Raw genomic sequence first — 16106 nt, forward strand, 5'->3', positions numbered from 1 at the left:
TCCAATGTGGCAAAAGGAGGCTCAGGCTTGAGAGTTAACTGGCCCACGTTCAAGGCCTGGCCCCGCTCGTACTGGCCACGGGGTTTTGTCAGTTCACTCAGCCTCTGTGCACTTGAGTTTCTCCATGTATAAACAGATCAGTGGTTCTCAATCACAGAGGATTTTGCCTCCCAAAGAACATCTAGTAGCATCTGGAGACATTTCTGTTCACCCTGACTTGGGGCCTGCTACTGGAATCCACGGGCGGAGGCCAGGGATGCCCCACAAACATCCTACAAAGGTCAGGACAGTCTCTTACAACAAAGACATCTCCGGTCCAAAATGTCCATTAGTGCTGAGGCTCAGAAACCCTGTCGGAGTAACTGTCAGCAGTCGGTAAGACTCTTCATGGAAAAAAACCTTAGTCAAGTATCGGGCCCCCTAGGGGGGCAGCCGCTCTGTGAACACCACTCCCCGCTCAGCTCTGGTGCACACTAAAGATTATCTACAGTTGACTTGCCTTGCTGTTCACTGCTGACTGGGGTTCAGAGGGTGGTGTGCACCTGTCTGGGGCTCCCACCCCTAGAGAACCCACATGGGCCCCTGAAGCTACACAAGTAAATGGGGCTCTGAAGAAAGAACGTTCTAGATGGAAGGCTGAATGAGTTAGCGAAATCCCTGGGGGAAGAAGCTGGGCCCATACACTACTCATTGTCTGGATCCCAGGGCAATGCACGATTTCTGCATAAGCTGGAAGGAATAAGCACCTTTCCCAAGGGCCGCTCAAGGCCACCACTTACCTCTTTTAAGGCAGTCATGATTTTGGATCTCAAGATGGCAAGGGCACACAGTAGGGCTACAAGCCAGAAAGTGAGCATGATCCCCGAGGACTGGACTCCCTTCCTTCTCTCGAGCTGAATTAAAAAGGTAGCAAGCAGCTGGAAGAGAGAAGCATACAACAGGAGTTGTCACAAGACCGGGCCCCATGGCCGCCCACAACCCCGGCAGCTGTCAGGACTGGAGCAGGGCTGTCCTCAGCTCAGTGGTGCAAAAAAGAGCCTGGGGGGGACCTGGCTCCAAGACCAGCTCCGCTCTCACCTTGCTGGGTGACCCTGAGCAACTCACTGAACTTCTCTGAGCTTCCGCTGCCTCATCTGCAAAACGGAAATGCCAATAGCATCTAACTTGAAGGTTGTGGGAATTTAAGAAGATCATGAATAGATCTGGGGCTGGATGAAAAGTTGTGGGGGGGGAAGCTCAGTTTAGAACAGATGTAGGCAGGGTACCTGGGTGGCTCAGTCAATTAAGCCTCCGACTTTGGCTCAGGTCATGATCTCACCGTTGGTGGGTTCCAGCCCCACGTCGGGCTCTGTGCTGACAGTTCAGAGCCTGGAACCTGCTTCGAATTCTGTGTCTCCCTCTCTCTCTCTCTCTCTCTCTGCTCCTCCCCCGCTCATGCTCTGTCTCTGTCTCTCAAAAATAAGTAAACATTAAAAAAATGTTTTTTGGAACAGACATAGGCCCACTTTTTCTTGAATGAATGGGCATGGCTGAGTGGCAATAAAACTTTATTGACAAAAACAGGCAGTGGGCCAAGCCTTTAATTACAGGTAGAAAGACCTATGTTCAAATCCCATCCCTGACTGGGACGAATTCTTCTCCTCTGGGCAACAGTGGTAACTGTTCTCCTTCAAAAGGAAATGAAGCTTACTTTTAATCTACCTACAATTATGCATGTCACCTACAGGGGACTTTATGAGAATGATGGCTGGCGGGGGACAATGGGATTTTATGTCATTCCTGACACCTGAGGCTATTACTTCCATTTCACCCCGATTTTACAATCAGGGAGAGAAAACAAATGATAAAACTACTTTTTCTCTACAGAAGGAACTGCCACGGTCATTCTCCAGACAGGCAGAGCTGGCCTCCCGAGGCGTGTCCCCAAAGCCAGTCATGAGGAGCTGAAGGGTCACCCACGGCCCCTGCCCTTACTCCCCAGAAACACAACCGCCTGTCTGTCCTCATCTATGCACCTAGGGGGTGGGGGGGGGGGGGGGATCTCTCTCACTCCCTACAATCTATCAGAAACTTGCAGATCTGCCATCAAGGCAGATCCTCACTTTAGCCACTGCTCACCCTGGCCTCAGCTCCCTCCCAACACTCTGGGTCACCCCACGGGCCCCCCACTGGACTCCCAGCTTCCAGTTCTGCCCCAACAATCCAATCCGCTCTCCACTCAGAGGCCACAGTCGGCTTTTCAATACACAGAGCCAGGCGTGACACACCCTCGCTCAAAACCTCTCCCTTCAGGACTTGGGGTTTCAACTTGGGGTCCAAGGACGGGCTGTGGCTGGGACCCAGGGATCCATGAACTTGGACAGGAAAACAACTATAGCTTCACTTTCCCTCATCAGCATCCCCAGCTGTGAGTGATGGCAATAAACCACGTAGTATTAGTAGTACCTGGGACACCGTCACCATTAGAAATCCCACCTGAAGGGGCGCCTGGGTGGCTCAGTTGGTTGAGCGGTCCGACTTCAGCTTAGGTCATGATCTCACAGTTCATGAGTTCGAGCCCCGCGTCAGGCTCTGTGCAGACAGCTCAGAGCCTGGAGCCTGCTTCCGATTCTGGGTCTCCCTCTCTCTCTCTGCCCCTCCCCCGCTCGTGCTCTCGCCAAAAGAAACATTAAAAAAGAAAATTTGAAAAGAAATCCTATCTGAAAATATACAACTGAAGACGTTACATGTCCAACTATCACGTATAGTCATCACTGCTCGGGAATTACAGAGGCATCCTACCCGCTGGGAGATCTTGATTTGAAATGCATGTATCTATTTTGCTTCTTAATCTTTCGTTGCATGCATTTATTTATTTATATATTTATGAATGACAGAACGTGCGTGGGGGAGGGGCAGAGGGAGAGGGAGAGAATCTTAAGCAGCCTCCATGCCCAGAGCAGAGCCAGACTTGGGGCTCTGTCTCATGACCGTGACATCAAGACTGGGATGCTTAACCGACTGAGCCACACACGCACCCCTTTTGCTAACTGGTTTTACTCAACAATGGATAAACACTGTATGGCAAAACCATGCCATCAAATACACTGAGCAGCTTGCAAAAAAAAAAAAAAACAACAACAAAACCTCTCTGGATTCACACAACAGGTCAGAGAAGTCAGCCTCAAACTGCCCCAGCCAGCAGAGTGCCATTCACATGACGTTCTGGAAAAGGCAAAGTGACACGGACAGAAAACACACCAGCAGTTGCCAGGGGACCGGGGTGTGGAGGTTGGGGCTGCCCACAGAGGGGGGGCAGCACGACGGAACTTTTGGGGGTGATGGGCTGCTGCAGATCCCGGTTGTGGAGCTGGCAGTGTGAGTGGGTTTATCAAAACTTAGGAACTTATTTAAGAAGAAAAAGTGAGTCCCACCATATGTAAGTTAAACCTCAAGTGGCAACATAAATGTAATCACAAATTCTTCACATATATCCATGTGTGTGCCTGAAGGGTGTCCTCTGTGATCCTATGCGTTTGTGTTAAGGACATTATCCTGAGACCTGACTGGCCAAGGAGAAAGGGGCCCATGGCGCAAGGAAGTTTTTTACAACCCAAGTTTGGGAATGAAGAAGAAAACCAAACCCACTTAACCTGAAGCTCAAGGTCCTATGAGGTCAGCCCTCTGCCCTTGCTGCCGTCCCAGCTGCCCTCCCCCCACTCTTACTCCCTCTCCCTCAGCCACACAGGCCAACTCTCCATTTTCTCCTCCGACCCCAGGACTGTTGCACGTGTTACTCTCTCCAAATGGAGAGTCCTCTGCCTGCAGACTATGCAACTTTGTAACATCCTGCTCATCCTTCAGCTTCAGCTCCATCACCCCTTCCTGCCTAGCCCCCAGACCCAATACATTTGCCAAACTTCACCCTTGCAGTGCTTCGCACAAGAGCAAACATTTTGTGCCTTTTTGGGGACTCATTCATCGAGGGTCTGTTCGCACAACCAGACATATGCTCCATGAGGACAGGAACTGAGTCGGTCTGGTCTCCGACTCCTGGCCCGAGAAAACTAGGAGGCTGCTGGTGCCGCCTGTGACTTTTTCAAGAGGAGCCAGATTTTTGGATTTTTACCGGGAGATGTGAGCTCTTCTCATTTCTTTTTCAGTTTATGCATTCACTTCGAGAAACAGACAGAGGATGAGCAGAGGCGGGACAGAGAGAGAGGGAGAGACACAATCCCAAGCAGGTTCTGCACGGTCAGTGGGGAGCCAGAGGCGAGGCTCGAACTCACGAACCCATGAAATCACGACCTGAGCCGGACGCTTAACCGACGGAGCCACCCAGGTGCCCCGAATTTCTAAACGCTGGCCGCTAGTTTTGGTCTCCGTGGGGCCTGGTAGACAGCTGGCTCCTACTTACCATAGTGATGCCCAAGAGGGTTGGGCTGACCAGAAACACTGGGGCCAGGAATTTGCCCCAACTTCTTTCCCAGAAAGAGTAGAAGAGGTCTGCCCAGCAGACGATCCACAGCAAAAATCCCAAGGCCTGGAAAAGAAGTACACACGTCTTACAAGGCACAGCACTGGAACTTTCCTGAGCACCCCCCACCCCACAACTCCCCACCAAAAGCTCAGCCTCGGAGGGACCAGCCAAGCCCCTCAACCATCAGCTCTCCTTAGACATAGCACACCACACACCCTCTGGAACACGCGCAAGTCCTGGGGAGGGGGAGCCACCCTCTGCGGCATCACACACCAGTTTGTAACCAGAGTACGACGTCCTCTCATACCCAAGGCATGACTCTCGTTGTCTGTGCACTGCTCTTCCCTTCCCCTGACAACTCAAGATCTCAGTCTACAGCTGACCTCCATCTGCCACCCTGGATGCTTGCATAAGGCCCCTCCTATAATAAGCGTTCATTAAACAACATTCATCCAACCCAAGTTCACTGGGGGCCTACTAAGAGCCACATACTTTTCAAAGTGCCAAGGATACAACAGGGAACAAAACACACAAAAATCCGTGCCTTTGTGGAGCTGAGACCCTCGTGGGAAGAAATGGACAAGAAACTGGAAAAATATAGAATACCAGAGAGAGTAAGCGACATGAAAAGGTAGCACATGACACAGGGTGGTCAGGGAAGGCCTTTCCAATCCGGTGACATACAGGTAATGAGCCAAACGTGGCTATCTGAAGGAAAGAACAATTTAGGCAGAGAGAACAGCAAGTGCAAAAGCCCTGAGGCACGAACATACGTGACTGGCTTATGGTTGCTATGTAATGAGCAATGAGTGCGGTAGATGGCTGAAGAGGAACCTGGGGCCAGATCAAGCTGGGCCACTGTGAACATTTTATTCCCTGTGGTAAGAAGCTACTGGAGGGCTTCTAGGCAAGGCTTTTTTTTTGTTTTTTGGTAAAATCCGTTTTACTTTTTTTTTTTAATTTTTAAAGACTGTTTCTCAGTTCTGTTTTTGTTTTTTTTTTTTAAGTTTATTGATTTATTTTGAGAGAGAGAAAGAGAGAGCACGAGCAGGGGAGGGGCAGAGAGAGAGGGAGAGAGAATCCCAAGCAGGCTCCGCACTGTCAGCACAGAGCCCTATGTGGGGCTCGAACTCACAAACTGTGAGATCATGACCTGAGCCGAAATCAAGTCAGACGCCTAACCGACTGAGTCCCCTAGGCGCTCCTCTGTTTAACATTTTATTTATTTTTTTTTTAATTTTTTTTTTTTAACATTTATTTTTTTATTTTTGAGACAGAGAGAGACAGAGCATGAATGGGGGAGGGTCAGAGAGAGGGAGACACAGAATCTGAAACAGGCTCCAGGCTCTGGGCTGTCAGCACAGAGCCCGATGCGGGGCTTGAACTCACGGACCGCGAGATCATGACCTGAGCCGAAGTCGGCCGCTTAACCGACTGAGCCACCCAGGCGCCCCTGTTTAACATTTTAAAGGGAGACGTTGCTCTCCCCAAAAAGTACAAAGTGCTCAAGAGAAAGACATTGGATCTAGCTGAGGACAGGGAAATCGACAGCGTTTCACGTGGGATGAATGAGACGGGTTCCGATGAGGGTCCTATGGGCAAAGGGACAGCCTCAGTGAAACCACTCAAGTTTCCCTCTTTTTATGGAAATCAGCCTTGGGAAATATGAAAACCAAAAGACACCCCCCCCCCCCCCGTGACTAAAAGCAGTACAGGATCTGGACAGGATCCCGAGCTGGGGTTGGAGGGGGGTGGGGCGCTGGAAAGGGCAGTATTGGGACAAGTGACAAAATCGGGCGCAGGCAGTAGATTCTTTTTAAAAGTATTACGCCCATGGCCTCTACTAACTGTACTGCCATTACGTGAGAGAATATCCCTGTTTTGAGAAAAGACACACTGAAGAATCAAGGGTCCGTGTAGCAGGGATGGTTCCGGTTCTCAGATGCTTCAGGAAAAAATAAACGCGTCCAGGGAGAGTGCCAGAGCAAAGCACAAAACAAAGGTGGAAACGTGTTAGAAATTGTGACCGTGACTAGCGGGTGTACAGGGCTAGTGGGAGCTCCTGGGATCTTCCTTGCCGAGCTTCGGCAATTTGAAATTCTGTCGAGGTAACGACACTTTTGGGGTAATAAAAAAAGACAGCCTGGGGTCATACGGCCAGCGAGCCGAGGAGCCAGCATCTGCACCCACGTCTGAACCCAGAGCCTCAGCCTTTATCCACCACATCACTCGTCCGCCTTCTAGAAAAAGGAACCCAGGGCCACTGAAGTACAAGAAGCAGGTCAGTCTTCACCAGCCGCCACCCCCACCCGAGCACACCCCACCTCCCCCACCAGGAGGAAATCCCAAGCGACTTACAGTTTTGGTTTTGTTGAGATGGGTCATCTGAATGTAGCCCCGGTCATGGCGGCAGAGATAGAGGAAGTAGAAAGGGAAGCAGACCCAGAGATAAGAACAAGGCACCCACACGAGGACAGTGTTCTGAAAGCACTTGGTGAAGTCGGGGTTGCTGGTGTTCCATGTGACACTCCACTCCTGCGGACAGAAACACAGGGTCACGGTCAAGAGGCTGCACCAAAGAGGCACAGACGTCTGCATGGAGTTCAAAGCTAGATACGACGGGTTGAGGAAAACAGACAAGGCCCTCCGTCCACCTGAGGCCCTCTGAGGCAGCACACGTAAACTGGAGAGGCCAGGAGCCAGCGAGACTATGAAACAAAAAGTAAGAAATAGAGGGGCGCTTGGACGGCTCAGTCGGCTGGGCCCCCAATCCTTCACTTCGGCTCAGGTCATGACCTCCCGCTTTGTGGGTTTCGGCCCTGCGTTGGGCTCGGCGCGGACAGCTCGTAACCTGCTTGGGATTCTCTCTCTGCCCCTCCCGCCCTCAAAAGAAATAAACAAACTTAAACGTTAAAGAAAGAAGGAATCGAGGTAGGCCCTGTCTCTCACATAAGAGTTAGGTCCTAGGACCTGTCGCAAGTTCCACAATCGTACAAGAGATGGGCACTGCCATTTGGGGGAACCCGGAAGGGTATTCTCCTGTCAGCTAAGGAATCCTCTGGTCGTCATGAATCATTCTACTTTGCAATCTTGTCAGCTGAGGGCTTTAGAAAGTCTGCTTCAGCCCCACCACCGCCAGCATCACGACCATTAGCATCACCTGCATCGGCATCATGGCTAACCCCCAAACGGCAGTCCTCTGTGCTAAGGGGACCCTATTCTAAGTTCTTTATATGGATTGCCTCCCTTCATTCTGTGAGTACTTCATCATTCCCCTTTCACAAGGGAAAGCTAAGGCACACAGAGGTCTGGTGATTCGTTCCTGCATCACCCCGCTGGTAAGATCTGAAGCCCAATTCGAACCCAGACAACTTGATTCGGAAGTCCCTGCACCGAACCACTAAGTTACCCAGCCTCAGAAATAAACTTGGTTCAATTGCTTTTATTTTTTTTTAAAAACCCACATGTATTTCATTAGAAACATGCCAAATAGGAGCGCCCGGGGGGGCTTAGCGAGTTGAATGTCTGACTGGATTTTGGCTAAGGTCATGATCCCAGGGTCGTGGGATCGAGCCCAGGGTCATGGGATGGAGCCCTCTGTTGAGCTGTAAGCAGAGGGTGGAGCCTGCTTAAGATATTCTCTCGCTCGCGCTCTCTCTCTCTCTCTGCCCCTCTCCCTCACTTGCACCCTCTGTCTAAAATAAAAAGCTTTTAACTTAAAAAAGAAACATGTCAAACAGATAAGTAGCCAGACACGTAATAAACAGAATGGGTTTATCTGCCCAGGAAAAAACTTTCAACCAACAGTTAGGACTTCTATAATGAAGAACTGAATTCGAGTCCTGATTTGACCACTGACCAGTTACACGACTTTGGGAAAAGTTATTCCCCAACCGTGGGTCTTAATTTCCTATTTCTACCATGACTAGGTCAGGTAAGATTAGAGGCCTAAAACAGGTGGCCCTCAGGCCAATTTGGCCCAGAGACGGTTTGTTTGTTGTTACTCCTGTTTTCGCACGCTTTTAAAAATCATCTTCGCTTAGCTGCCAACATCCAAAATCGGGAAACTTCGCGAAAAAACTTAGATCTGGCTTCTCTCAGAAAAGCAGGAAAATCTGGCAGCACGGCACCCAAAATCCTGGTTTTACAGCCATCTCCAGGAGCTGGGGAGCGGCCTGGCTTAGGACAAGGTCAAGGCCCCATGCAGCCTACTTCTCACCCAGCAATCTCTCCCCACCACTGGCCGACGTGCCTTCCAGAAAGCTCCAGAGATCCCCGATGCCAACAGCCTCCACACATTCAGTTCAGCGAGACCACCAAGGAACTCCAAGGAACCTGGAATCTTAGGGCTCCGTGACAAGCCTTAAAGCCACATCAAAGAACACTGAAAAAACACGAAGGTAATGGGAAGAGAAAGATCATTTCACTTAAAAAGCACATTTGACTATCTGATCAAACTACAAGCTTTGAGCTTCTCAGAAAAGGGACCTCGTTACACACAACAACGTGAATATACTTAACGCTACTCAAGTCTACTCTTCAAAATGGTTATTGAGATGCTTAATAAAAAGAAAGGATTTCACTTTTAAAAAGAGTGAGCGAGTGAGGGAGCTCTGGGTATTAACGAGGCACCTGAACGGCTTCTTCTGAGGTGTAATTATTCTACCATATCAACAATTATTTTTTCCAGAACCAAGAACAAGAAACCATTGAAAAAGAAACTTGAAAAGGTCACCACACACAAAGGGGTTAGCTGGGAAACTTCTAGACACAAAGAAACCCGAAAAAGGACAAAAGTCATGCCTCTGTGGACTTGGGCATGTGGAAAACGGCCCTGTCAACAAGAATGTGATCAGGAAGAAGAATGATTTATGTCGAAGACCCATTATTTTAACTACTTTCACGCCCCTTGTAATTCTTCAGGTGGTGGTGCAAACGAGATTGAACTGTTGGCGGTTGTGTTATATACAGAGCCGTTCCTTGACCAGTTGCCAGAAAAAGCTCATTCCAAAGGAATGTGCCCTTCTAGTGAAACACAATGCTGTGCCTTAATGTATGCACTTACGTATACCAGAAGGTCGGTTCGTGTGAGACATCCCCAATTATTCCTTGCCTGGACTCCCGCAGTCATTTCCTAACCATTCCCCTGCTTCAGCCCTCCGGGCCCCCCCCTCAGGGCTTCCTTCCACCCACCGCAGCCAAGTTACCTTACGTATCTAGACATCCATTCATGCATCCAGATACATACCTACCGCCCCCTATCCATGAGCCCGTCCACACATCATCCATCCACTAGTCTATCTAGCCAGCTACCCGCTCACCCATCCGTGCACCAACTCCTCCACCTACCCACTGAACCATCTGCCCATGCATGCATCCACCCATCCACCCATCCTCTACAAATGCAACCATGCATGCACACATGCCCACCCATCAACCACCCACCCACGCACCCAACCACCCAGGCATCCAGCCATGTTTCTCTGTGTTAATTCTATGAGCTAAAAATTTTTCAAATCACACACAATGGCATACATGTGGCGGAAGAGAAGCCTCCCTCCCCGAATCTGCAGCCCCCATTCCTCCCCACAGGCAAAACTACCATTGCTAACATCCACGTATCTTCCAGATACATTATCTTGTTTCCCCAGAAAGCACAATACATAACCCATTCTGTATCTCGCTTTTTAAAAAAAATATCGGACACTGATTTTAATCAATAAAATAGAAGTCTTATTCCTTTTTTTAAATTTTTTTTTTTAATATTTATTTATTTTTGACAGAGAGAAAGAGAGAGAGAGACAATGAGCAGGGGAGGGGCAGAGAGGGAGACACAGAATCTGAAGCAGGCTCCAGGCTCTAAGCTGTCAGCACAGAGCCCGATGTGGGGCTCAGACTCACAAACTGTGACATCATGACCTGAGCTGAAGCTGGATGCTCAACTGACTGAGCCACCCAGGCGCCCCTAGAGGTCTTATTCTTGAGAACTTAATTTTATTTCTTTTGAAAAAGGAAAAGTGACCAGCCATCTTCCCACCCCGAGTCCTTACGTCCTGTCTCTAGGAGCAACCATTATTGTTTTTTTGTGCATCCTGCCAGAAACTATTTTATGCGTGTATATTAACAAAAATACGTATTTTCTGTTACCAAATGGAAGGCCACATACTCCTTACACTGTTCTGTCCCTTGCTTTTTTCTCTGAAGAATTTTTTTTTAAGTTTATTGAAGTACTCTTTACACCCAACGTGGGGCTCAAACTCAGGACCCTGACATCAAGAGTCACATGCTCTTTCGACTGAGCCAGCTGGGCGCCCAGCTTTTCTCACTTAATAACAGATCTGAAAGGTCATCCTACACTGCACACAAAGTGTTTCCTCATTCTTTGTTCCAGTTGCTTGGTATTCCGCTGTATGATGGACTTGACTTTATTTGACCAGCCTCCTGCTGAGTGGGCACTGGGTTGCTCTAAGAGACAAGCAATGCAGCAGGGATTTGACAACCTGTAAAGTGCCTCATTTCCCACACACGCAAGCATATTTAGAAGATGACTTTCCAAAAGGGAACCCGCTGGGACAAAAGGTGCCTGCTTTTAAAATTTAGACAGACATTGCCCCCCAAGGGGGTATCAATTTATACTCCACCTAACAAGGCACAAGCACGATGAGTTCCCCAACACCGTGTATTACAAGCTTTCTGACCTCTGCAGACGTGGTGGTGGAAAATACCTCTCTGGAGCTTAAATTCCTTTTCCCTTGGTGTTGAGTGAAAGTGGAAGATCTTTCCATGTGTGCTTAAAAGCAGTAAGACTCTTCTGCTCAGAGGAAAATCTACAGACTTAAATATTTGTGTTAACAGGGGGGCTTGGGTGGCTCAGTCAGTTGAGCGTCTGACTTCAGCTCAGGTCATGATCTCAGGGTTCATGGCTTCGAGTCCTGCATCGGGCTCTGTGCTGACAGCTCAGAGCCTGGAGCCTGCTTTGGATTCTATGTCTCCCTCTCTCTCTGCCCCTCCCCCACTCGCACTCTGTTTCTCTCTCTCTCTCAAAATTTTTTTCAATATTTGTGTTAATAAATAGGACAGATCTGATTGTACTCTCCCCTCTGGGTAACAACCTCAAATGGCTCCCTATCACCTTCAAAAGCTGATCCTTGCTACGGCTCATGAGGCCTTCCACATTTGAGCCCCATCTGTTTCTACTATAATTTCTCCCACTCCAATGTGTCAACACAGGCATTCGCTCAAAGAAGCATGTACCAAGCACATGTCAGGCATTGTTCAAGGCTCTTGAGATTCAAGAGGGCCAGGGTTCCTGCTTTCAAGGCAATCCCCAGTTGCTGGTCAAATCAATGGTTCTTTGGGATACTTCTTGCTAGATGCTCTCCCTGCAATGTCTCTCTGCTGTAACAAACTCCTACACACCCTTCAAAACCCAACTTGGATATCTCCTTTAAGAAGTTTTCCTTTCCCCCAACCCTGCTCCAAAACAGCTTTCCTCCCCACCCCCAACCTTTGCAATGATTTTTTTTTAATTTTTATTTATTTTTTGAGAGAGAAAGAGACTGGGTGTGACCAGGGTATAGGCAAAGAGAGAGGGAGACACAGAATCCCAAGCCAACTCCAGGCTGTCAGCAAAGAGCCCGATATGGGGCTCAAACTTATGAACCATGAGAGCATGACCGGAGCCGAAGTCAGATGCCTAACCGACTGAGCCACACCTCTGTCCTACAAGGACCATGCAAGGACCTCAGTGCCAGGACCATGTGTATTTACTCTTCGCTCCTCTCCTCCTCACCTGGTAACTTCTGGGTACCCATGCCATGCCTCCCCCCCCACCTCCCCTGCCCAACATCATTTCCTACTTTGCTTTTAAGAAAAAAATAACGCATCCAAGTAGAACCTGGCTAGGATCCCCGGCTTTCTAGCTACGGCCTGAAACTCAGGCCCTGACCTCGTGCGAACCCATGCAGGTCACCTCACTTGTCCAAGCCTCAGTCCCCTCACCAGTAAAATGGTCAGGAAAATGCAAGGGCCTGGAAGGGTTTCGGCCACTTTCAAACGGCCTGGCACGAGAGGTGCTTTGCCCGGGACTGGCCGGGTCCAGAGACTAGCGGTGACTGTCAGCAGCAGATGCTAATAATTACTGATGATCGCCACCACTGTCACCAGCACGGGCCAGAGTCAGGAAGCTTAAAGCGCAGAGAAACGCTCGAATCAGGAAGTAAGCAGGAGGAAACCAGGGAGCATCTAAGGACACGGGACTCCGGCAACGGGAGGCGGAAAACCGCTCAGCTCAGCGAAGGAGGCACGGGCTCTTCAGAAGCAGCTTCCCGCTCGAAGCCACACGCCTGCTACACGCCCGTCCTGACCCGGAGGGAGAGGCGGGAGGGGGAGGCCGGGGAGGGGGGACACAGGAAGAGGGAAGATGGGCTTCTGAACGTGACGCTGCACTGCTCTGGGAAGCAGACAGTAGGCCACGCGCCCCCCGCCTCAGCCGGCCAACGGTGGCCCTGACGACCGTCACCGGAGGGCAGACAACAGCGTCAGGGCCTCCGGCGCGGCCCTCGCTGGCCGGGGCTGGATGGAATCTTCTGTGCGAAGGGACCCCTGCCCCGCCTTGACCGTCCCCGGAGACCCGCAGCGCGACCCCGCCATTCGGGGTTTCGTGGGCAACAGTGATGCAGAGGGCCCGCTGGATGGCTTCGGGAGGGGTCCCGATTCCCGGGGAGGCTGCCGGCCCCTCGTGGCTCCCCACCCTGGGGCTGGCCGCCATCCTGCTCCTCCTCCCTGCGGCCCTGCCCCCCGGATTCGGGGGGCTTCGGAAATCAGGCTGGCATGACCTCCGCTCTCTGATTCTGCGGACGGAGCGGCCGTCGGCCCGATGCTGGTGACAACATTCAACCTGGGGGGAAGCCAGTCCAGGAAACAGTCACCAGCGCTGGCCCAGGAGGGTGCCTGGGGGTGAATGTGGTCCAAGGAACCCTTCGTACAGAAGGTGCGTCGCGGATTCCCCCGGCCGCGGCTTCTTCCACAGGACGCCTCCACAGCTCGGTCACCCTTTTATGCGCCCCATCCCCCGCCCTTAGCGCCGACACTCGAGGATGTGGGGCACGAGCCCAAGTGGGCTTGGCCCGCGTGCTTCGGGAGTTTGTGAAATTTCTACTGAGTGGTGTCACCTCTCATCCGTCTCCCAGGGCAGAATAACGACAGGCAGCTGAGCACCTGACGTACCAGGCACGTCAGCCGGTCCTCAGAAGAGACGCTGCCACCAGCCCCATTACACAGATGAGAAAGCCGAGGCACTAGGCAGGAAGATACCTTCCCAAGGGCCACGCTGCACTGGCTCTACGTTGTCCCCACCCCAACCCACACATACATCCCCCCTCCTCTGCTAACAGCCCCTGGCCGTCGTTCATAAACAAATCCTCCTGCACCCTCAGCCACACACTCGGGGCAAAGCTCCCGGGCCAGGCCCTCGTTAGAACCAGGCAATCAGCAGAGTCCTTCACCTGCTTGCTGGCGATTAGATCTAGAAGGGCTGCCTAATCCACATCAATCCCATCACAGCAAAGATGCTACTCTCTCATCCCCAGTGATGCAGGGTGAGGACGTGGGATTTACAGGTGTCTCGGCTATTTACGAGACAAGCACCAAAAGTTGGGAGGGGAAAGAAGAAGTGTCACCACCATGGAGAACTGGGAACTAAGTGGACATTATAAAAGGTAGAGACGACCTATGACCCAGCAATAGCACTGCTAGGAATTTACACAAGGGATACAGGAATACGGATGCATAGGGGCACTTGTACCCCAATGTTTACAGCAGCACTCTCCACAATAGCCAAATGATGGAAAGAGCCTAAATGTCCATCAACCGATGAATGGATAAAGAAATTGTGGTTTATATACACAATGGAATACTACATGGCAATGAAAATGAAATATGGCCCTTTGTAGCAACGTGGATGGAACTGGAAAGTGTGATGCTAAGTGAAATAAGCCATACAGAGAAAGACAGATACCATATGGTTTCATTCTGATGTGGATCCTGAGAAACTGAACAGAAGACCATGGGGGAGGGGAAGGAAAAAAAAGAGGTTAGACTGGGAGAGAGCCAAAGCATAAGAGACTCTTAAAAACTGAGAACAAACTGAGGGTTGATGGGGGTGGGAGGGAGGGGAGGGTGGGTGATGGGTATTGAGGAGGGCACCTTTTGGGATGAGCACTGGGTGTTGTATGGAAACCAATTTGACAATAAATTTCATATATTGAAAAAAATAAAAATTAAAAAAATAAAAGTTAGAGACAAAAGAAAAATGGTTCTTGGTGCCATGGGGGGGGGGGGGGGCAGGGGAGGTGCTGCTGGACTTCACCTGCAGTCCTTCCTCCCACAGCACCTCTCCAATAAATCCACTTTATTGTTTCACAAACTTTTTTTAAGTAAGCTTCACACCCAATACAGAGCCCAACGCAGGGCTTGAACTCACGACCCTGAGATGAAGCCCTGAGCTGAGATCAAGAGTCGGACACTTAACTGACTGAGCCACCCAGGCACGCTGTTTACACAAGTTTAAAATGAATTTGCTCTCACTTACAACAGAAAGCATCCTAATAATACAAGTTCTGATCCACTGAATCAACTTTTATACAAGACTGTGATTCAGAATTTGACATGCATGAATTTAGGGCATATTCCACTACGAGCAGTAGTATACTTACTTTCTGGGTAAATCACTAATCTTCTCTGAGGCTCAAACAGTCCACCAGCCAAGTGGGGATACTGCCTTCTTCTCCCAAGGGGCCCGTAAAACCCATACATATGTTGATTATTACTATTATTTACAACCTCTTCAGCTGACTTTTTTAGAGCCCACTTCTTTCCTTCTGTTCTCCCCTTTTCCTATTCTTCCCCACTACCCTACCCCATTTCCTCAAAAAACTATTCCCTGGTCTCTTAAAGACACAGTTTCCTTCCCTATTTGCTGTGTGACCTTAGACAAGTTACTTAGCCTCTCTGAGCCTCATCTCTGACTAAGGCTAAGAATACCTATCTTCTAGAGCTATTCTCAAGATTAAATAAAATTGCATGTACACAGGGTCCTACACACTCAATAGAGAACTACTGTCAGTAACCTTAATTCTTACACCAGTAATGGAAATAAATGAAGTTTATATCGTTAAACTCTTAATATGGTGATCTTATGTTGTTATTGATAATAACAATACCACCTAGCATTAACTCAACACTAACTACGTGCCAGGCATTATTTCTATGCGTTTGAAGTGAATTAATTCATTTAACCTCCATGACTACTTAGAAGGGAGGTTTTGTTTTGATGCCCCTTTGAGAGGTGAGGAAATTGAGACACAGAAGACACACAGCTTGTATGTGATGAGGCTGGGACTCAAACTTAGAAAGTGTGATTACTGAGCTGTCCCCCAGGGATGGGTAACATGAATTTTAGCAGGCCCCTCTGGAGCTGCGCCTGCAACCATGAAAAATCTGGGCCAAGAAGATGTGAATCCTCAAATCGTCACCAAGTTCAGAACCCCCTACCTGTACTCACCGCCTATGGCTGCCGTTACAAATCACCACAAACTGGGTGGCTTCAAGGAACACAAATATTCAAACATACAGTTGCAGAGGTCAG

The 16106-nt window shown here is 49.7% G+C and overlaps 1 protein-coding gene across 3 annotated transcripts in view; it reads right to left on the minus strand.

Moving 5' to 3' along the window:
• The window catches only part of ABCC1 (ATP binding cassette subfamily C member 1), a 142097-nt gene that overhangs the window by 92187 nt on the left and 33804 nt on the right, over positions 1-16106 (minus strand). For all 3 annotated transcript variants that reach the window (XM_058710430.1, XM_058710429.1, XM_058710431.1), the window contains exons 2-4: positions 6818-6994; positions 4397-4522; positions 780-917 (exon numbers count right to left, since the gene is read on the minus strand). In XM_058710430.1, the coding sequence (XP_058566413.1) occupies positions 780-917; positions 4397-4522; positions 6818-6994 (441 nt within the window). The remainder of the gene's footprint in view (positions 1-779; positions 918-4396; positions 4523-6817; positions 6995-16106) is intronic.

This window comes from Neofelis nebulosa, chromosome 18 (assembly GCF_028018385.1).
Source record: "Neofelis nebulosa isolate mNeoNeb1 chromosome 18, mNeoNeb1.pri, whole genome shotgun sequence".
In the NCBI taxonomy this organism is placed as follows: Eukaryota; Metazoa; Chordata; class Mammalia; order Carnivora; family Felidae; genus Neofelis; species Neofelis nebulosa.